Below are 21,217 nucleotides of genomic sequence, written 5' to 3' on the forward strand. Positions count from 1 at the left end.
GATGCAGACACCACTCCTGCTGGGTCTCTGGCTCTTGTTGTGGCGGGCACTAATCGAGGCCTGGATACCCATGGATCCCAGAGTTGCTGGGCAAACTGGGAGAGGGGATGGTGGCTGGGAAAAAGGAGAGCTAGCAAACGGATAGGAAACATGGGAAGAAGGAATGGCCCCTGGGCTGAATCCTTTATCTTACCGTCTCATTGGCCCAGACTACACCCTAGCTGCTCCCAGTGTGAGGGGCTGGACTCCCGCTCTCAGTTACGTACTTGGGTTGATGGTTTGCTCCGTGTCCCCGGGAGGAGCATGTGTTTCCTGCACTGTCACGAATGAGGGCCCCGAACGTGTAAGGCTCCAGAGAGTGGGGATCCCAGGTGTCGGGCATAGCCAGGTCTCCATCTATCCATCCAATTAGCAAGCCTTTCCAGCTCCCTCAGGAGCCCAGTCATTCATTTTTTCCTTTCATTTCTATACGGATTAAAGATGCCCTTACTAGTTCCTTTCTAGACCGCGGTATCGCGGCCCCTCCCCTAACAGAACCTGGCTTTCGCCTGGCCCAATCATCTTCAGCTCCGCCCCTTGTTCACCCCGATTTATTGTCCCCTAATTGCAGCACTCTGACCTGAGGCCCGATCTGCTTTGGTAATTCGGTTGCTCACCCTCAGATACCGCTTGTCCCGGGGGAGGGGCCCTCAGCTTGGATTTCTTCAGCTGCTGCGGTCACCAAGGCGACTATCGCAACGCCCCGCCTCTTCACCGGGGAAAGCCTCCGAAGGGCCCGTCACCGTGACAACGAACTGGGGAGGCTCTGCGCTCGCAGAAGCCGCGCCCAGTCTCGTAGACGGGGAGGAGCAAAACGAAGCAAGGGCGGGATCAATGCGCCTAAGGCCACGCCCCCTGAAGAAGGCCCCTTTCAGACCCTCTGCGTCCACCGTAGCGTAATTTCACCGCAAGTCTTCTGGACCTCTCAGGACGACCCCTTCAGGGAGCCCAACCTCAGCTCCCCTAATCCCTTCTCGTTGCGCTTTTATTCAAGAGAGGGAGTCAAAGGGTGCTGTGCAATTTCCTTCTGCCTCCGCTTTGCTCCTTTTGCTTCGAAAACAGCCGATTCTTTTTGTCACTCATTCAACATTTACATCGATGCCAGGTGCTCCTCCCCAGTTCGCCATTACTCTGACTTTTCTTTAAAATCTATTTTTATCATGCCAAGGCTCTTCAGGTGAACGCAGTGGTGTGTGTTTTTCTCTCGTATTTTTTCTTTCGCGTCCACCTTTCTTGGTGTGTCTCCATCCTTTCGTCCTAGCTTCCTCATCAGCACCCCGAGGCAGGATGATTCTTGAATAATCTGGCACCACAGCAGGAAATCCTTGGGCTGGGCCTGGCTCCAGACCTTCAGACCGGAAGCTGGTGCAGGTGGAGCGTTCATGGAAGCGGAGGACTTTCCGTAGCCCTCCTGACCCTTAAAGCTAAAAACCTGTCTCTCACAGAGCAGGCGAGGTGGGCCCAGGAGGCCCTCTGGCGGAGGAAGCCTATGGGGTGCCTGGAGCAGCATCCGGGTGTGGGAGGGATGTTGGCACCAAAGTGCCACCTTCTGGGGAAGCTGCATGGTACTTTAGGTGATCCGCCAGGGCAGGCTTCCCTGGTGGCTCAGGCGGTAAAGAATTCGCCTGCAGTGCCAAGAACTGGGTTCGATCCCTGGGTTGGGAAGATCCCCTGGAGGAGGGCATGGCAACCCACTTCAATATTCTTGCTTGGAGAATCCCCATAGACAGAGGAGCCTGGAGGGCTACAGTCCATGGGGTCACCAAGAGTCGGACACGACTGAGAGACTAAGTACACACACACCCCTGAGCAACTAAGTACACACACACACACACACACACACACACACCCCTGAGCGACTAAGCGCACACACACACACACACACACACACACACACCCACACACACACACACACACCCAGGGCAGGATGCTTGGGTCCCCACGAAGCGAGCAACCACACACACACACACACACACCACAAAGCGAGCAACCACACACACACACACACACACACCCAGCGCGCGCGCGCACACACACACACACACACACACACACACACACACCCAGGGCAGGATGCTTGGGTCCCCACGAAGCGAGCAACCCAGCCGCCTGGCCCAGAGCTGAGCTTGGGCTGGGGGCCACCCTCGCATCTTCCCAAAAGCTCTGAGGTGCAGCCAGGCGCGGAGAGCGAGCACACAGCGCCAGAGCCGATGGGCACCGGAGATCAGACCCACTGACCTGCGGTTGAGCTGAGGCGGGACCGGAAAAGCGGGGGGTGGAGTGGGGGGTAGGGAAAGGCTCTGGTTTTCTGGAACACTTACTGAACTGAGTAGGGTCACTCGCGACTCAGGTGTCCTCACTTTTTGGATTTCTGACACGTCTTCCCCATCCTGAAAAATGTTATCATAGTCATTCCCTTTGGCAAGCCTATTCCCCCTTCATCACCTCACATTCAGGCTAAGTCCAATCTGTCCAATCTTCCTTCTAAATGCTGCTCATTCACTTGTCAGCTTCCCTCTCTTCTGCTAGACCAGGCCGCCATCTTGTGACTGGACTCAGGAATAGCTGCCTAACTGGTTTCCCCGCCTCAGAAACCTTTTGCAAACAGACATCTGATATTGTACTGTTTTGCTGAATCTCTTTGTCAGTGGTTTGCTCTGCCCAAGTTCCCCCAGAAACACTCTTCCCCTTCCTCCATCACTGTTGACTTGTCTTCCACTCTAGATTGTGCTCTGTGAGGATAGGGACTTTGTGCAGTATTGTATCCCCAACACCTGATGCAGTGATCTAACGAATGTCTGTTGAATTAACATGAAAGAAGGTTCCCTTCTCCTTCCCCCATTGCTGGGTCCTTGTTCCCAAACTAAGACGTTAGGGCCGTGGGTGAGGACACTCTGTCCCTTGGCTGTAGATTCTAGCATTGATTTCCACTCCAAAGGATGTTGCCTCTTCCCTTCCTCTTTGCCCACTTCTCTTAGGCCAATATAAGGCCAAACTGGACGCTGGTGGGCAGTCATGTATGTTATGGAAGGCCATGCAGGTAGCCAGAATCAAACCCTGTACATAGTCCTCTTAATAGCGCTGGTCACGATGAGCTGGGTGTTTGGTAAGTGGTTCAATGGGGTCACAAGGGTTTTCTAACCTGCTGGATACAGAAACCCTGATACCAAGTATCTGAGTACATGTACCAAGGACATCCAGGTAAAACCAGGCAGGAGGAAAGATGGGATGGGTGGGCTTGGTGGGATAATGCTTGGGGACTGATAACAGACTAATAATCGCTCTGAGGGAGATTTCTGGTGATTACCCCAAGGCTGTCTCACTCAACAGCAATAACCTGAATGGAGATACTAAGGGGAATCTCTGAGAATCTGAGGGCAATACAGAATGGGAAGGGTTGGGGGAACGTGCCAGATGACAGCCTCAGGATACACAGCGTAGAACAAGGCTAAGTTCAGCCTGATAACTCCACTTGACTGCAAAGCACCATCTACACAGAAACCAGATCCAAAGTGTTTGCTCAGCATCTGCCTCATACCAAATGCTCTGCTGGGTCTGAAAGTGGGTTTTGGGGGCACAGTAACATGTGATCTGGGCCCGGGACCAGAGGAGGAGGGAGATGAATATGGTGTAGTTGGGGAGGGCTTTAGTGGACAAAGTTTCATGAGTCTGTTCAGTGAAAGGACAACCAAACAAAGAATGTAGCCCTGGGCTGTTTGAAGTCTCCTGGCTACAGAAAGGAGAGATTCTTCCTGTCCTGTGATGATACGCTCTGAGGTTTTCACACTCTGAACATTACAGATTAAGAGAGCATATTCAAAAGAGAGTCTGGGTGTTGGGTGAGGAACAGTGAAACCAAGTCACAGAGGAAACACTGTCTTAACAGGGCTGCCAAAAGTTGGAATGAACTGCTTTGCCTAACCTTTAAATTTAGAGGCTTGTAGAGTGCTAAGCATGTTAGCCCCTCAAATGCATGTTGAATGAATGAGTTCCTCATTTCAGGAGGTATGAGAGTAAAGAGTGGAGATTTTTTATGAGAACTAAAGCTTCTCTTGTTAGATTAAGCCTGGTGGTTTTCAAGAATTGGTGATTTTATGGTTTTCTGAGTTGGGAGGTAGGAGGGAACAATGGGGTTGACCAGTCTGGGAATTAGGTGGGTTTGGGATCAGTGCTTCTCTGTGTTCCAGGTCAGTCTGAGTTGCATGATGCAGGAATCATTAAACCGGAACATTTAAACAAATACCTAAGCTGCTATCGATGCCTTTTTGAGACCAAGGAGCTCGGATGCCTTCTGGGATCTGACACCTGCCTTGTCCCAAAGGGCAGCAGCTGCATGACTCTGCTCATAAAGAACAGTAAGCTGCCTCTTCCTTTCATCTTGGGCCCAGTTCATTCCCGAATTGAGTCTCTACCAGCCTTCTAAGCTGCACCCCAACTGGTTCCCACAACTCGAAGATACTGTTCTACCACTCCCTCTCTCTTTCCTTTTCTTTACAGTTACTCCGCATCACTACTTCCATTCCTCTTCCCTTCTTGGCTTACCCTCCTTATAACACCCAGCCTTGCGGGCCTAGAGTTCACCAGATCCACTGGCCTTTCCTTGGGCTGCCTTCTCCCCATCTGTCAGCGGTAGTTCCTACCAGCACCATTTTTCTACTACATCTTCCACTACTTCTTCTCAGCCTCCTTCACTTGCCTTTTTCTTCTGGAGCCGTAACAGTTCATGTTCACCAGAGTTTGGTCTTTTGCTGTCTTCCTCTTTACTCTCCTAGAGGAATTTTTTAAAAAACATTTATTTATTTAAGGTGCACCAGGTCTTAGTTGCTTCATGGGATCTGAGTTGCTTAGTGGGATCTTTTGGTTGCAGCATGCGGGTTCTAGTTCCCTGACCAGGGATGAAACCTGGGGCCCCTGCATTAGGATCTCAGAGTCTTGGCCACTGGACCACCAGGGAAGTCCCTGACACTGTGTTTTGAATGGCTCTTTCCCACCAACCTTCCATGGGAATCTTCCACAGAGTTCATGGCTGGTGATTCCCTGGCATTCCCTGACCCTGTCCAGTTCCGGGGATCTGCCTTTCTGGGGTCCAGGGTGGGGTATGGAGTCAGTGATGGTCAGTCCCTGTGGCATGAGGGGATGGGAGGGCTCGGGGCTTTGCCTGGGACTTCCATATCACTGATTGCTGCTGTCTGTCCCCAGACAGTGGTTTTGAGACCATGGTGAGTGACTGCCGCAGCAAGGAACAGATGAGTGACTGCTCATACACCCGCGCCTCTCCAGTGTTTGGCTTCTGGATATTCTCTCGATGCTGCTTCCAGAATTTCTGCAATAACCCTCAGAACAGAATGATATATATTTCTTAGAATTTCTATAGAGACCTCAGGAGTACAATCCTGCCGATTTCCAGCCGTCCTCCTGATTTCCACCTGGGGACAGTAGGGACACTGTCCAGCCTCCCCCAAGGAGCCCTCCCTGCCACCCTCAGCAGCAGTTACTAGACCCCAGCCCTATCTGCCTCTTGATTGATGCCCCTCAACACCCCTCAATTTCCACTCTGCCCCTTCCCACTTTCCCTCTCCAGAATCCTCAGTCTGACATCTTTCCTCTTGTCTGTTCCCACCTCAAGGATACCTCTTTGCCCTGCTTCGTTTCTTTTCCCACAACAGTTCTCTCCCCAAGTCCCCAGCTGTTCCTCCAAAATAAATAGATGTACAAACTGTCTGGTTTGCCTCTCTCTTCTGGTGGATATGGAGGTTGAGGGATGTGGTACTACCTGACTGTTCCATCATGGGGGCAGGAAAGGGGCTCCCCGACCTGCAGAGCTCAGCTCCTGCTTTGCCCTGCTGTGTCTGACTCAGCTCTCAGGTCAAGAGGAACTGGAAGCCCTCCTGTGGCTAAAACCAGAAGGGTAGTGGATGTCCTCAGAAATGCTGTCAGACCCAGAGCTGGGTGGGGACTGGCCAGGAGGTCCATGGGGGTATGCTGGTGGGAGTGGAGCTGTGAAAGAACCAGTCCCAGGGAAGAGAGGGTGGGGAAGGAGTTCTGTGGAGAGATGCAAGGCCTAGTGTCCTCTCTAATCCCAGGCTAATTTCCTTTTTCAAGGATCATGGTAACTCACCTCAATTTCGGGCCTTGGGCTTCTCAGCCTCTAAGGCTGCCTTCCAGTTTGACTTGCTAGAGCTGTACAGATCTGGGCCTTTGACCTATACTGAAGTCAAAGGTCACGGCGGAAAACACGCAGGCAAGAGAGGAACATAGTGGCTTGTAACTCTTTACCTCCAACTGCTTCCTTATCTAGAAACAAACATTGGTTTCTCCCACCAGCGCACAGGCAGTTACAGGGGCCACAGAGATCTAAGTGCAAAATGTTGTATAGGTAAGAGTATATCCTGTGTGATGTCACTTTTATCAAGAACACGATGAAATCCAGGACAGTGGCTACTCTTAAGGGTTGGGACAGGGGAGGGTCTAAGAGGGGGCCTGAAGGCAGCTTTGGGTGCTGATAAAGGCCTTTATGCTAACTCGGCGAATGGTATAATACAGGTGTGTAAGTTTACAAAAACCCATCTAAAAGTGTGCAAACATCTCTATGGCCAAAATGGTTTAAAACTAAATAGGGCAAAATCAGTGTGCTTTGTCTCTAAGGCATATCTGTTTTCGAGCCCATAACTTCTGTTTGTGTGCACACACATTCTCTCAATCGTGAGACACTATCTAGATAACTTGAGAGGTGACCATAGTGAGGCCGAGACCAACTTACCCAAGTGACAGAGGAGCTGGGGTTGGGCCTCCCAGCCACAGAGGTGCACTACTTTTCAGAATGTTTCATAATCCTGGTCCTGGGTCACCAGATTCGGAGGGGGGGACACCTGGCTGTACTCATCTCTATGTCCTGGTGCTTCTTAACACCAGGCCTGGCTCAGAGCAGTGTGTCCAGTGTGTACTGAATGCATGGGGAAGGTTGAGTTATGAAAATTCATTACCGCTTTCTGCATGCTTGCAGTTCTTCAAATTAAAATCAAAGAGCCTCTCTCTGCAGCCCTACCTGTGTACTCTGACTCCCTCACCCCCTTCCCCTAGACTTCCCACACAGCCGGTCGTGGCTGCCAGGATCCTGAAAAGAACGCAGGTGCTTCAGCTCCAGGGGACTCAGACCTGTGTGTCTGCTCTTGTGTTTTCATGGTGGTTTTTTTCCTTTCTCTTGTGGAAAAACCTGACATCACCTGTGAACTTCCTAGATTTTGGAGGGTATGTTCACAAGGCTGGCAAGATTCATAATCCTCATACTTTGATCTCCAGCTGAGCAGAGGGTGGGATGGATGTGGGCTGTTTGGGGCAGGCCACTGAGGAAGCCACAAGTCCAAGTGGAGTGGGCAGGGCTCTGCAACAGTTTGAACCCCACGTCCAGTTACCTTTAACTTGTCTACACTTGCCCACACCTGAGCCTGCCCCCATCAAAAATGTGACACAGACTCTGGCCAGTTTGTTTATTGTGGAGGGGGACTGGGGAGTACAGAACAAAGGACAGACCCCCTTCTCTCCCCAGGAATCTGTGTAAGTGGGTGTCATGGCTCAGAGATGTGAAGTGGAGCTGAGGAAGCCAGAGCCTGGGCTAAGAGATGAGAGCAGCAGCCGACCAGGCAGGAGCATGGGTGGTAGACAGTGAAGGAGGGGCACCACAGTGCTGAGTCAGGAAACCTGCACGAAGTCCAGCTTTCACCCTTTCTGATGCAAGTTCAGTCTGGCACAAGCTTTCAGAGCTAGGTATAGGAGACTGGAAATAGCCAGATTGAGAAAGATCAAGGAAGATGGGGGGTGGCATGGGGGTGATGGGACACTCCGATAACAGGACAGTATTGAGAAAACCACTGTGCCTTTGCCAGGTCAGCCTAGGCAGAATCTGCATTTGAGATTATCTTCTAGGTGGTCGAAGGGCTCTGATTGCAGTGCCAGCTGCTTTTATGGGGGAGGAGACTAGACCAAAACCATATAGACACTGGAAGGACAAAGGAAAGGAAGATTGAGAACTTATAGACCCAAGGATGTGAGTGTTCTGAGAAGACAATGCATGATGCTGGGGTGTCAGGAGAGAGATGCTAGACCAGAGAGAAATCTATCTGCGAAGGGCACGATGTCAGGGACCAGCCCAGGGAAGAGTCAAAAGTCCAGAACTGTTGAGGAACAAGTATATGCTTCGCAGGTCAGGAATGGACAAACTCAGATTCACAGGTGGGCCAGCCAGGGGGTCCAGGCCTTCAGAAGGCTCCTTCCCAGCAGGGAAGCTGGGCAGGGGCAGTGACAGGTTCAGGGCTTGGTAGAACCACAGGATTTGGGACCGAGAAAGGGGCAGAGCCAGGGACCTGTCAGGGGGCTCAGGCAAGGCACTCTGGAGCTGGGGACTGTACCAGGAGTTGCAGTAGTCATACTGGCAGCACTGGGCCGAGTACCAGTACGCTGAGATGTAGGTGGGCAGCTTTTCTTGGCAGCGGTAGGAAATGTGTTGTCCACAGCCTCGGATTAAGAAGCGAGGTTTGTTATCTGGAGAAGAAGGGAAAACTAATAACCCTTGCTGCCTCCCATAGTTATCAAACCTGGCACCCCTTCCACAGACTCTGCCCATCCCTCACCTAGACCCAATTCCCTTTCCAGACTCCTGCAGAAGAGGCCAGAAGAAATTAGCTTAATTGGCTCCCCAGAACCCCAGACCCCTCCCCTACCAAAAACCTCCATCTCCTTAGACCTCAGGCCCCAAGCAGCCCTCATTTACAAGAGGAGACAACCCCATGGGCTGTCCTGCCAGTGGCCCCTTCCCTGCCTGACTCAACTCACCGTAATTGATGCTGATCACCATGCACGGGGATGAGCTGCTGACGGTGCACTTCTCTGAGCCTGAAATGCATCCTACAGTAGGATCTTCTAAGAGGCAGAGGTGGCAGGTCCGGACTTCAGAAACAGGAGCTGGGGAAGCGGAAGACACAGATGGTGGTGTTGGCCCACTCCAAGTTCCCTGCCCTCCAACATCCCATTCATCCACCACCACCCTCCCTGTACTCAGCCACCCCTCCTTCCCTGCCCCTGCCCCACTTACCCTTTCCCACCGTGAAGCCCACCATGACCAGTGCACCTATAAGCATGGGGGCCTTCATCATGGACTTCTGGGGAGAGGGGCAGTCCCTGAGGAGTGCCCAGAAACCCCACCTTCCCATGACCATGCTCCTTGAGCCTGAACTGCAGGGTGGTTCTGACAGGTAGTCTGCGCAGGAGCTGCTGTAGGTACAAAGCTATACTCCTCCCTAGGGCAGGATCCTGGCTGGGGCAGGAAGCAATTAACTTGGCAGGAGGACATGTCCTCACCCACCTGGTCTGGTTCCTGAATGTGGGAGCAGTAGCCCAGACAGGGGCAATATCTGGGCCCCAATCCAGCAGTCTACTTTAGTCCTGAGTGTCCCTCAAAGATCTATTCCCGCCCCTCCAGGGTCCATGGATTAGTTTCATTCTCTGGTACCATTTGCCATCTTCCCTACACAACAGGGCCAGTCCCTATTGTTCTGGGAGAAACTTAAACCAGGAACCCAGTGACCTTCATCCTTCTGAGATGAGCATGTCTCAGCTCCCCCAGGAGGGGACACACAGACACCACGAAACAGCAATTCTGGACCTTGAACCTGTTCTCCCCACCCGTTACAGTTCAGTTTATTTTGGGACCACTTTCCTTATAAAACTTAGTGATGTTGATTACATCCCCTAAACAGCCAACTATAGGTGGCACAAAAAGGGTAAATATTTCTCCAGTCTTTGAAATCCAATTTCTGTCTTTTCCTTGTGATCTCTGTACATCCCTACACCCAGTCCTAAAAACATCACCCAAATCTACTGGGTACAAATCTGTGCTGGTTTTCAACTTGAAGAGAGTGGGCTGGGCCAGGAGGGCTCCTGGGGTCCAGCATACCATTACTCATGTTTCCCCAACCCCAAACACCAGCCAATCAGCCCATGGCCTTTTCTTCCACTTTATTTCATATTCCCACCACAATAATGACTCCTTTAATTTAAACTAAAAACCATAGAGGGTTCCTGAAATGGTGGCAGCAAAGGAATGAAAGTGTCAAAGACCGAGGGACAGGTGGGGTGGGGAATCAGCGAATCGTCTTCACTGGGCTCTTGAAGTTGCTGGCGGCTTGGAGCTGCAGCTGGTAGGCCATTGGATGGATCTTGAAACCGTAAAGCCTGGGTTGGGGCAGAGGTGAGAGGAAGCAGAGTGAGCCCCATCCTGGCCCTGCCAGTGGCCTGCATCCCCCCTTCCCTACCCCAGTTTCTTCATGGGCCTGCTCAGTACTTAAGGGCAGTGGTTCCCCAACTTCTTCCCTCAAGAATATTTGGAAACGTATTTTAAGTATCTATTAAAACTCAAATTCAAAGCTACAAATGTGTGTCTGTACATATACACATGAGTATACACACGTTAGTACTTGTTTTAATATAAGAACTGAACTTTCCTTTTCTACACTAGAGTAAAAATGATACTCCAGGAAGATAAACCACACTTAAACTGTGCCTCTGAGAATTTCCTAGCAGAAAACTGCGCACACAAAATGGTAACAAAGATAGCTACTGCTTCGTCCTCCCTTCTTTCTGGGGGATCCCAGGCACCTCTTTTGACCCCTGGTGACTGTCCCTGCTCCCCACCTGGGCACAAACTGGTTGGCAGGCCTCTTGGGCCGGTACTCGGGGTGCACCATGAAGAGCATATGAGGGAAACCGGTGCCGAAGTAGGCGCCGTCCGTGTGGTGGTGCCTCGATGACTTCGGTGTGTACACGTCCATGCACTTGGGGCAGTAGAGCTTCACCATGGCCTCACCTGGGATGTCTGAAAGGCCTGGGAGACAGCCAGACTCAGCAGGCCAGGTTACCCAACCCTGCCCAACCTCCCTCCTGGGCTCAGGCCCCAACTTGCTGAGCCCCAACCCCAACCCAGCAGACCTGCCATTTGACGTGGCCTTCCCTTCCCTTTCCCAACACTCACCGATGGGAAGCATTGGCTGGTTCTCACAGTACACACGGGGACAGTATCCAAAGTCTCCCTGCTGGTACTTTTCCAACTGACGTGAATGAAATTCAAGGAGTTGGTGGGTAGGTATGAAGAGAAGAGGCAACCCCCTCCTCAGCCCAACCCACATCACTGTGTCCCCAACTCCTTCTGCCTCTTAACGTCCAGAGGCCCTTTCTGTGGCTCAGATGGGCCTTCAGACTCCTCTGTTTCCTTTCCTCCAGTCAGGTAGGCTGAAGACCATCAGACATTTACTGCTTATTCCCTGAGGAAGAGGCAGTCTACAACTTTCTGCTCTAGGTCATATCTCCCTCCCCAAAAACACTCCCTTCACCTCAACCCTCAATCAGGTCTTAACCCCTAGGCCCAGATTCTGGGGTTATTTCCCCTCTTCTCAGCTAGATTCTGTGACAAGGCTGAAACGAGTGACTTCTTGCTGAAGGAAACTGTTTCCCTGTTGCCGCTGAAGGAACCAAGTGGGAGTACAGAGGCCTCACCATCTGGGCGATGCCACGGTTGGTGAGGATATAGCGGGCGTGGATCAATCCATAGAGCATTTCAGCTGCTTGCTCAATCAGGTCACTCTGGTTGGGGTTGTCTTCCAGCTCCTCATCTGAAACATGGCACCAGCCAAATGCAACCACTTGCCTTACAGCTTTTTAAGGTGCCCTGCCCACTCCCACAGGCTGCTGGCTCTTCAGCCCAGCACCCAACTTGGAGCCTCATCCCACCCACAGCCTGGGCATCTGACCCAGAAACATGGGCCTCTGCCCCTTCCACAAACCCAAGGCAGCTCTGCCTTCTTTCTGTCCCTCTCAGCCTCTGCCTCCCTCCCTTCCTTAAGAAATAAATGCAAAGATGTCAACACAGAAAACAGAACTCTAACCTGGAAAGTGCAAGCAAGAAGGTAATACCCATGGAGAAACTGGCATTTTTGAAAAGTGCTAAATTATAGGATCAGAGTATGAGAACAAGTGGTAGAAGTCACAAAATTAGGCCAAGAGTGAGGCAGGGAATCAAAACGAAGTAGAGAATTTGGGGTTAAAAGGGTTAGAGAACCACAAAGAAATTTAGAAATTCAAGAAGCAGATAAACAGGGTGTGAATAGGAAAAGAACAGCACACACACACACACACACACCCCAACCAACCAACCCACCCACCCACCCACCCTGAGGGTGTCTCACCAGGCTCCAGGTCCAAGATCATGTCTAAAGCTTGTCGATAGTGAGGCACCTGCTCATTGAGTCCAGTGAGATTAAATTTGTCCTGGATATAATCTTCATCCACCTGTCAGGACATGAAGTCAAAAGGAAACCCATAGCAGAATCCTCAGCTTTGACCTGGGCAGGTTGCTCAAACTCGTGCCTTATCTTCAACACAACTGCTTTGTTCCTTTTGTTCCGCACTTCCGACTCAGCAGAAGTACTTCAACCTCTCTCCCCAGTTCGTGTATGCTGCCCACCCAGAAGAGACTGGTTTTTCTCTCCTAAACATAAAACAATCCCATCCTTACAGAGTCAGTCCTTTCAAGATCCCTGTCCTGATTCCTGTTCCTAGCTCTAGGAATCAGTTTTGGCCTTTCCTGAGAGGCAGCTGGCTCTCTGAGGAAGGTGGGGGTTGAACAGCTTGGAGTCTGAAGTCAGTTACACTCCCTTATGTTAACACACAGGCACACTACAAAACATTTTAACGTGCAGTGTTTTATTTCTCCTAATAGCTACTAGAGATTATATACTACCAGTACCTCCGTGGTAAAAAAAACAAAAACACAGGTCAACACGTCCAACATTAGGCTGCTGGAGTGTGGCAGGGTTGACTTGGGGCCCCAGTCTTACCCCTTCACCACAAGTTAGAGAGAGAGCTACTAAGGGGACTCCTCCTTGACAAGAATTTTTACTAAAGTATGTAAGAGAAGTGTGCGGAAGCTTTATGTGCAGGAGACTATGTGGCCAGATTACATGTGGAGGTGGATGGTGGGGTTGAGGAGAACTCACCTCACAGAAGAATTCATTGCCACGGAGCCCACAGAACCAGGAAATCCAGGACACCTCCTCTGAGCTGCTCATCTTCACGTCGGCTAGAGATAGAAGAGTATAAGCCTAAGCTCTCCCTCCCAGCCTCTGGTATCCTCACTCCTCCCACACCTTGCCCTCCAACCATGGAAGAATTTGGGGCCACCCTTTCTTAAAGAACCCGAGACTGGAGCACGTCTCTCTAGCTCCTCTTATTTACATTCCAGCCCCTTTTCACTGAGATTATAGAGAAATTCTTTGGGGTCCAGCACCTGTGAGAAACCGACAGGTCTTGACCCTACTAATCCTACCTACATCCCTAACGCTCCGGAAAGCCAGGCCCCTCTCGCCTCCGTGTCAACTCTGGCAGGGCCGTGGCTCAGGCTCCCTACCCCCGCAGGTCTCCGGCCCCATTCTCAAAGGTTCCGAAGTTTATCCTTTCCAAGCAAGAGCTGGGCCCCTCCTTTTCTCATGGCCTGGAGGTGGTCGTCAGGTCCGTTTCATGGGAGTCCCGACATCCCGCCTCCACCCTTCAGGCCACCTCTCCTACCCTCGGAGCCGGACCGGGTCACTTCCTTTCCCACCCCCACATCAAGAAGCGGAGACCCCATGTGCCGCGCCCAGGGTCAGGGGACATGGCGCGGCGACGACCACCACACTCACCGACTGGACGGGGACTGGGACAAGGGGACGGGGAGGGGAAGGGGAGTTTCTGCTTCCAAAGAACCGCGACGACGGCTACAACGCAGGCCGCGGACCCGACCGCGGCAGGCGAAGTGGGGTGGGGGGAGTGGAAACTGGGGAGGGTGGGGAAGAGGGCAACGCGCAAGTGCTTAGAGTTAGGAGCCGCGGTGGATGCCGGGAAATGGAGTCCTCGGTCAGGAGAAACTGACGAAACTAGGGAAAGGGGAACTACGAATCCCAGGATGACTCGCGCACGACCCTGGTGTCACGAGGCCCCGGGGGGAGGGGGACGCTGGGGGCGGGGCGCAGCAGGGCACTGCGAGCCGCTCCCGGAAGCGGAAATTCAATACCGCGTTCTGGGCCAGGGAGCCTGGGAAATATAGTCGTGTGATTCCGGGGACTGTGGGGACATGGAGGGAAGGGGATGGGCGGGGAGAGGAACGAGGCCGGCTGGTTGTTTCTTGCTTCTCCCATCAAACAGCGAGCCTTAGGGCTCGGGGCGACTTTGCTACCCAGGGCATTGACCTCATCCCCAGCCAGCTAGCCCTCCTGGCCCTTATCGTCTTGCTCCTTGGAGTCAGCCCGCCAAGGAGTCCCCCGACGGGGGCCCATGTTTCATCCGGGGTTCGGGTAACTCCGGAGGCGGGAGGTGAGGCCGGGTTCCGTGCTGAGGGTTCTGGGCAGGGTGTACTGGGCTGAGCTGAGCGGTGTGAGAACCAGGACGGCCCCGTGGGCTAACCTGAGGTGGTGCCAGCCATTCTGCCGCTCGTCCCCTTGCACTTCTCCATTTCCTCTGAGGGCTTGAACGGGGCTGCTGTGGGCGCTAAGTGCGACCTTCGAACCCTGGTCAGAGTAATGGTGAGGGGCTGCGTGACGTTATTTCATTTCAGGGTTTCTGGGCATTCTCCGTCTCAGAGCCTTTCTTAACCCCGAGAGTGGTTTCCCAGGTCTAGAAAATGAGCTCGGAGCGGGGGCCACGTTGAGGGAGGCGAAGGGCATTGTGGGGGCGTTATGTAAAAGCAGGACCCCAACCGACGGATCTTTCTCAGTCCTCGCGCCTCGCCGGCACGTGGTGCGTTGTCCTTCTGCTATGGAAACATTCCAGGGCGGGAAACAACCCGGCGCTTGCCCGCGCCTGCACCCTCAGGTAATTTGTTTTGTTTTGTTTTGTTTTTCCCAAGCCACGCATGCGTCTTTGTGCCGTGTGATTACTAGTCGACTCCTTTGCTTAGAGTAGCTCCATTTTGCAGTACGGAAGCTACAAAGCGACACAGGCTGGAACCTCTTCCTGAAATCTGCTTCCTGCTTCCGGAGAAGTGTCGAGTTTGTTTTTGTTTGGGAAGAACTTACCCCGAAATAGGAAGATTTAAAGAGCCAATTTGATTGTTTTTCTTAATGGTATGTCTTACGCTGTGATAAAGTTGTCTCAGAGAGGCTGGTACTGTTGGTGCGGATGGAGGTAGGGGCGGAGCGCAGGGCCTCTGGGCAACTGTCTTATGGAAACGTCTTTCTTAATCTTTACTAACAGTCTGTCACTGGCCCTGCAGGGTCCTAGGTTGTGGGGTCACTTTTGGGTTGGGAGGGGATTTTTGACACTAAGGATACTTTTTCTTTATCTCATTAGGTGTCTGAAACTGACTGGTCGCTGCAGGATCACCAGGGGCTTGGCTTCCTAGTCTCATTTTCCTAGGTTTCTTGAAAGCCATGTCTGGGTCTGCCCTCATTAACTTTACCCCAGCCACTGATCCCAGTGATCTGTGGAAAGATGGGCAGCTGCAATCACAGCCTGAAGAGCCGGAGCCCACCCTGGATGGGGCTGCAGCCCGGGCTTTCTATGAAGCCTTGATTGAAGATGTGAGCAGCACCCCTGAAACCCAGAGAGCTCAGCCTGGGCCTGCCAGTGAGAGAAACAGAAAGAAAAGAAGAATGATGAGGGAGACTGCAGCAGGAGCATCAGGAGGACATGGACAAAGGAGATCCCTTGAGGCAAAGGACAAGATGACGCAGCAGATACTGAGGGCAGCCCAGGAGGGGGACCTGGCAAAACTAAAAAGGCTGTTGGATCCCCATGAGGCAGGGGGAGCTGGAGGGAATATCAACGCTCGGGATGCTTTCTGGTGGACCCCGCTGATGTGTGCTGCCCGAGCAGGCCAGGGGGAAGCTGTGCGCTATCTCCTGGGCCGTGGGGCTGCCTGGGTAGGGGTCTGTGAGTTGGGGGGCAGAGATGCTGCTCAGTTGGCTGAAGAAGCAGGTTTCCCTGAGGTGGCCCGCATGGTCAGAGAGAGCCCTGGAGAGACAAGGAGTCCAGAGAACCGGTGAGGGGAATCCTTATCTTTTATTATTATTTAAAATTTTAAATCTATTTTTGCTTTATTAAAGCATAGTTCATGTATAATTGTATAAATTACATGTGTACAATATAGTGATTCAGAATTTTTTAAAGTGATATTCCATTTATAGTCATTGTAAAATATCTCCTAAGTTTCTGTGTTGTACACACACTCTGGGTTTAAATCCTGATTGTACTTCTTGGGCAAGCAATCTAGTGTCCATGAAGCTCAGTTTTCCCATTTAGGAAATTAGACTATATTTCTTATAGGGTTGTTAGGGTTAATTAAATGGGTTAATATACATAAAATGCTAGAACATTGCTTGTATTTAATAGCATAGTAAGCACTGTACAGATGTTAACTATAGTAATTATTTCTCACCCAAGAATCTTGTGAGGCCTTAACCATTCCTTCAGGTCCACTGTTGCTAACTGGGGAGGAAAGGCAATTTGTTTCTTGGCAGAAATACTGGAAGGACCTTGTCCTACCCTGCCACCCACCTCTGAGGCCTAAACCCTTGTGCTGCCCTTAACCCTTTCTCTTTTTTTTTCTCCAGGTCCCGATCCCCCTTGCCCCAGTACTGTGAGACTTGTGATGCCCACTTTCAAGACACTAACCACTGTACATCCACTGCTCACCTGCTGTCGCTGTCCCAGGATCTCCGGCCCCCCATCCTGCCACTTGGGGTTCCTACCTCCAGCCCAGGCTTCAAGCTGCTGCTGAGGGGGGGCTGGGAGCCTGGAATGGGGCTAGGACCCCGGGGTGAGGGCCGTGCCAACCCTATCCCCACTGTCCTCAAGAGGGACCAGGAAGGGTTAGGCTATAGATCAGCACCTCAGCCCCGAGTTACACATTTCCCAGCTCGGGATACACGGGCAGTGGCTGGGAGGCAGAGAACTCCTAGGGTGACCACACTGAACCGCAAGGAGGAGAGAAGGCAGGAAGAGAAGGACAAGGCCTGGGAGCGGGATCTGCGGACATACATGAACCTCGAGTTCTGACTTGGGCAAGTTCTGACCCGGGTGTGTTGCTGAAGCCTGAACTTGGACCCCAAACCTGGACACTTCCTGATGTCTTCCCAGGTTCCACACCTTCTGGTTTTGATCAGTGGACTCTTGCCTTCAGTAGAAAGAAGCCAAAAGTTGAGAAATAAATCAAACTTTTCTCCCTCTTGGTGTTTTATTCACTTTTCTGGAAGCTGTTGCAGGGAAGCCAAACGAGGCTGTAGACCACATGAAATCCTACCAGAGCCAGAAGAGGCAGCTCCTCTACATGGCCGGATAAGGTCGCCCTTCTGCCAGTCTGGTTCACTTCTAGTCCCAGTCACTGTCCTTAGTACCCCACCTATTTTTTCAACCCCTGAACCAGGAATTACCCATCTCTATGCAAGTCTATGCAGGGCTTCCCTGATGGCTCAGATGGTAAAGATTCTGCCAGCAATTCAGGAGACCCAGGTTTGATCCTTGGGTTGGAAGATCCTCGAGAAGGAAATGGCAACCCAATCCAGTGTTCTTGCCTGGAGAACCCCATGAACAGACAAGCCTGGTGGGCTGCGTTCATGGGGTCAAAAAAAGTGAGGCATGACTGAGTGACTTAACACTTTCATGCAAGTCTGACCTTCCCCAGAAAGTACCCTCTGTCCACTCCAGCCAATTCAATCACTGATTTCACAAGTTTGTATACTATGCTATGAATGGGAATGAGACATGCCCAGTCTTCAGGTTGCTCACACCTGTAGGAGACAAGATGTGATAAAAAGAATGCATGGTGATAGGGGAAATCAAGAAAGGCTCAGAAATGATAATGGGTGGGGTCTTGCAGGAAGAGGGCAGTGTGATAGGAGGACCAAGGATGATGCAGCCTGTAGGCTGTTAGCTGAGCTGGAACCAGAACTCTGGCCTCCCAAATCTATGCTTTAAGCCAGTGGAGAGGGAGGTGGGATGGGGGACCCGGATGGGGAATTCGTGTAACTCTATGGCTGATTCATATCAATGTATGACAAAACCCACTGAAAAATTAAAAAAAAAAATTAAAAAAAAATAAAGTGAAGCAAAACAACAAAATTAAAAAAAAAAAAAAGCCAAGGTTCTTCATTTTGATACCTGAAAACTCCTAACGGCAGGAAGCACATCCTGTTTGTCTACACTGTGTCCCACACTTCCTCTCCTGTTCCTCCTACTCATACCAGGTGCCAGGCACATGAAGTGCCCACTGTTGTCAAATCCAAGAGGTAAAAATCTGTGCATGGAGGAGCAAGGAAGGGCTACTCAAGTCCCAAGCCTCCTCTCAGCTTTCTCTTCTGGAAAAGCCTTTCATGAAATCGTGAACTAGAAGAGAAGTGGAGCGGGATGCAGGGAAGAACTGAAGGGGACTAAAGGGGGCGGGCGAGCTTAAGGGGATACTGGCGGTCGGGGGTCTCTAGGCGACGAAAATACAAGGCTGGGTTTATATTCACGCTTTCGGCTCCTGTGACCTCGGCTGTGCGCCCCGCGGTATGGCCGGGTGCGCACAGATGGCGCGCACAGGCAGCTCGGGCCGGGGGCGGGGGTTGGGGGGCGGTCGATCGACAGGGTCCGCCCCGCGAGCTGCGGGCTCCGCCTCCGCCTGTCCTCTAGTCCCGGTGCGGCAGCTTCCGGGCTCTGCGGCTCCGGGCGGCTTCGCGAGGCCGAGGCCCCGACGCTGGGCCCGGGAGGGGCTGCATCGCCTGGACGCCTGGACGCCAGGCTCCCCAGGCAGGCGCGCGCTTTGCCTCGCTCCCGGGATCTCCCAGGACATCTCCGGCCTGACCTTGCGAAGACTGAATCTCAGCTGCGGGCTGGGGTGCCAGTGGGGCCACTTTATAGGATTCACAGCCCTCTGAATCAAAGCACGAACGTTGCTGGCTGGAGTTTGCCGGATACCTCACCCCACACTCACTTAACAGGAGACTTCTTTCTGAGCTGCCTTAGGGCAGCAGTTAGGACTCTCCTGGTCGGTCGGGAGCACCTAGGATCCGAGGCCACCTTCCTTCCTTCCTTTTTGGATGGAGAACCGCCTTCCCAGTTTCTGGGGCACCTTGGGGCGTGGCCTTGGTGAGTGAAACTTGGGGTGCTGCCTGCTGGGAAAGAAACCTGGAAAACAGGGAGGACACTGTGACAGTGTCCCAGGCTTTGTGAGATCCTTAGACTTTTGGAATCTTGTGTGTGTGTAGCGGGGTGGTGGTGAATGGATTTGAATGTGCCTCTCTTTACCTTAAAACTGAAACGGAAACAAGCCGCTGCCTGCCACACTTCAGGCTGCATGACCATCCCGGGAAGAGAGCCACTCCTGAGTTCAGAGTAGGACTCTCCAAGCAGATACCTGTTCTTCTGAGCCTGAACACACTCTGGTTTCTGAGGAAATCCTCAGTCCCCCCACCCAAGAGCCTAAGCCGTACCAGGAAGCAGCCCCAGAATTGGGGGGCTCATTGCGCACCCCAGCCATGTTCCTCCGACGCCTTGGTGGCTGGCTCCCTCGCCCCTGGGGCCGCCGGAAGTCGACAAGGCCTGACCTGCCCACCCCAGAACCCAGACGGATGGACAGCTCCTCTGAGAATTCAGGGAGTGACTGGGACAGTGCCCCAGAGACCATGGGAGATCTGGGGTCTCCCAAGACCCGGGACTCAAGTGCACAGAGGAGCTCTGGGGCAGCTCCAGAACTGAGCAGGGAGGCCCAAGTTGAGCAACTGGGGTACAAAAGAATGGATTCTCTCAAGTGGGAGAAGACTGTCTCCAGCACCCAAGAGCCTGGGAGACCGGAGGCTGGGGAGACCATTCCCAAACTAGGACAGGATCCTGTGGACTCAGGTGGCACCGGGAAACCTGAAGGGTCCCCTGAAGAGGAATTGAGCCCCCCAGTGGCTGAAGCCCCGGTGGAGAAGCCTGGCCAGCGTCAGAAGCTGCTGGGCTGGTTGCGGGGGGATACAGGTGGGGGAGCAGGGGCTCCCCGCCAGTATCTGGGGGACCCAGAGGAGTGTCTGCAGATCTCTACCAACCTGACCCTGCACCTGCTGGAGCTGCTGGCCTCAGCCCTGCTGGGGCTCTGCTCAAGGCCCTTGCGGGCAGCCTTGGATGCGCTGGGCCTGCGTGGACCGCTGGGCCTCTGGCTGCATGGACTGCTGTCCTTTCTGGCTGCTCTGCATGGACTCCATGCCGTGCTGAGCCTACTGACCGCTCACCCCCTGCACTTTGCCTGCCTCTTTGGTCTTCTACAGGCCCTGGTGCTGGCTGTCAGCCTCCGGGAGCCCAGTGGGGATGAGGAGGCCACTGACTTGGAGGGCGAGAAGTTGGGGAGGAAGGGGGAGGAGCAGAGGGGAGACCCAGGCAAGGGGCTGTGACCACGGGGCATGGTGTGACCCAGGGTCCTACCTTCAGTGGGGTGGGAGCAAGGATGAAGATAGTGTGGGAGATATAATCCAAATTGTAAGCACAGGGACCTCAGGGATGGGGCAGAAACCCCAGAGTATGAGGGCACAGAGCCCCCCTCCACACACAGGAGAGCTGTTTAGGGTGTCTGTGTTTATGGACAGTGGGGGCCTTGCCCTTGAATTCACCAGCTGTTGTTAATTTTTGCTTTTACATTTTTCCCACTTGTTTTTTTTCTTCCACCTACACTTTTTAAAAGCAAAAAAAAAAAAAAAAAAGTGTGGTGGTGAGAATAAAGACTGAAGGGTCCTCTCTACCTTTTAAAACTCTCCAGGGGTGGAGAAAACCAGTTAGGACAGACAGACCTCTGGGTGGGGTAAGAGGGTGGTTGAGAGACTCAGGGGATCCCTTGGATCCTGGGATCTGCACCATCTGGGGAAGAACAGCACTCCTAGGTGGGTGGATTAGGGGGTCTGGATGGGGTTCCCACAGGTGATGGGGAGCCTGAAGGGAGGACCTGAGGATTCCTAGGAGCCAGGGGGAGTGGGGCTGGGTGCAGGCAGTGTTAGCAGGACGGCCAGCTCAGAGGGGCTGGCAGCTCAACAGGCAGTGCGAGGAGCACTGGAATTTGCAGACCCCACTAGGGGGTCGGGTTTGCTCACTCAGCAATAAATAACTGTGTCACACCTAATCCTAAATATACCACTACAAAGTGAGAGTT

General features: G+C 52.6%; 3 protein-coding genes across 8 annotated transcripts; 2 read left to right on the forward strand and 1 right to left on the reverse strand.

The window, feature by feature from the left end:
• Window positions 1-7,522: 7,522 nt before the first annotated feature.
• On the reverse strand, window positions 7,523-13,917 carry CSNK2B (casein kinase 2 beta). Of its 2 annotated transcripts, XM_065913025.1 has the most exons (7): window positions 13,764-13,917; window positions 13,083-13,165; window positions 12,273-12,375; window positions 11,584-11,699; window positions 11,063-11,138; window positions 10,726-10,915; window positions 10,036-10,266 (listed from the first exon to the last, which is right to left on the reverse strand). In XM_065913025.1, exons 2-7 carry the CDS (start codon window positions 13,152-13,154, stop codon window positions 10,176-10,178), a joined length of 648 nt encoding a protein of 215 aa, XP_065769097.1. In that variant the 5' UTR covers window positions 13,155-13,165; window positions 13,764-13,917; the 3' UTR covers window positions 10,036-10,175. The 2 variants fall into 2 exon arrangements, with proteins under 2 accessions (XP_065769098.1, XP_065769097.1); XM_065913026.1 differs by lacking the exons at window positions 10,726-10,915; window positions 11,063-11,138; window positions 11,584-11,699; ... (1 more) ...; window positions 13,083-13,165; window positions 13,764-13,917 and adding exons at window positions 7,523-8,577; window positions 8,869-8,997 and having other exon boundaries at window positions 9,128-10,180.
• Window positions 13,918-14,186: 269 nt separating this feature from the next.
• On the forward strand, window positions 14,187-17,284 carry GPANK1 (G-patch domain and ankyrin repeats 1). Of its 5 annotated transcripts, XM_065913064.1 has the most exons (5): window positions 14,187-14,433; window positions 14,834-14,931; window positions 15,035-15,182; window positions 15,409-16,099; window positions 16,671-17,284. In XM_065913064.1, the coding sequence occupies exons 4-5, from the start codon at window positions 15,489-15,491 to the stop codon at window positions 17,113-17,115; spliced, it is 1,056 nt and encodes a 351-aa protein (XP_065769136.1). In that variant the 5' UTR covers window positions 14,187-14,433; window positions 14,834-14,931; window positions 15,035-15,182; window positions 15,409-15,488; the 3' UTR covers window positions 17,116-17,284. The 5 variants fall into 5 exon arrangements, with proteins under 5 accessions (XP_065769136.1, XP_065769134.1, XP_065769138.1 ...); XM_065913062.1 differs by having other exon boundaries at window positions 14,187-14,931; XM_065913066.1 differs by lacking the exon at window positions 15,035-15,182.
• Window positions 17,285-18,728: 1,444 nt separating this feature from the next.
• Window positions 18,729-21,207, forward strand: C20H6orf47 (chromosome 20 C6orf47 homolog). The gene has a single exon (XM_065912328.1). It carries the CDS (start codon window positions 19,575-19,577, stop codon window positions 20,466-20,468), a length of 894 nt encoding a protein of 297 aa, XP_065768400.1. The 5' UTR covers window positions 18,729-19,574; the 3' UTR covers window positions 20,469-21,207.
• Window positions 21,208-21,217: the final 10 nt, after the last annotated feature.

This window comes from Muntiacus reevesi, chromosome 20 (assembly GCF_963930625.1).
Source record: "Muntiacus reevesi chromosome 20, mMunRee1.1, whole genome shotgun sequence".
Lineage (NCBI taxonomy): Eukaryota > Metazoa > Chordata > Mammalia > Artiodactyla > Cervidae > Muntiacus > Muntiacus reevesi.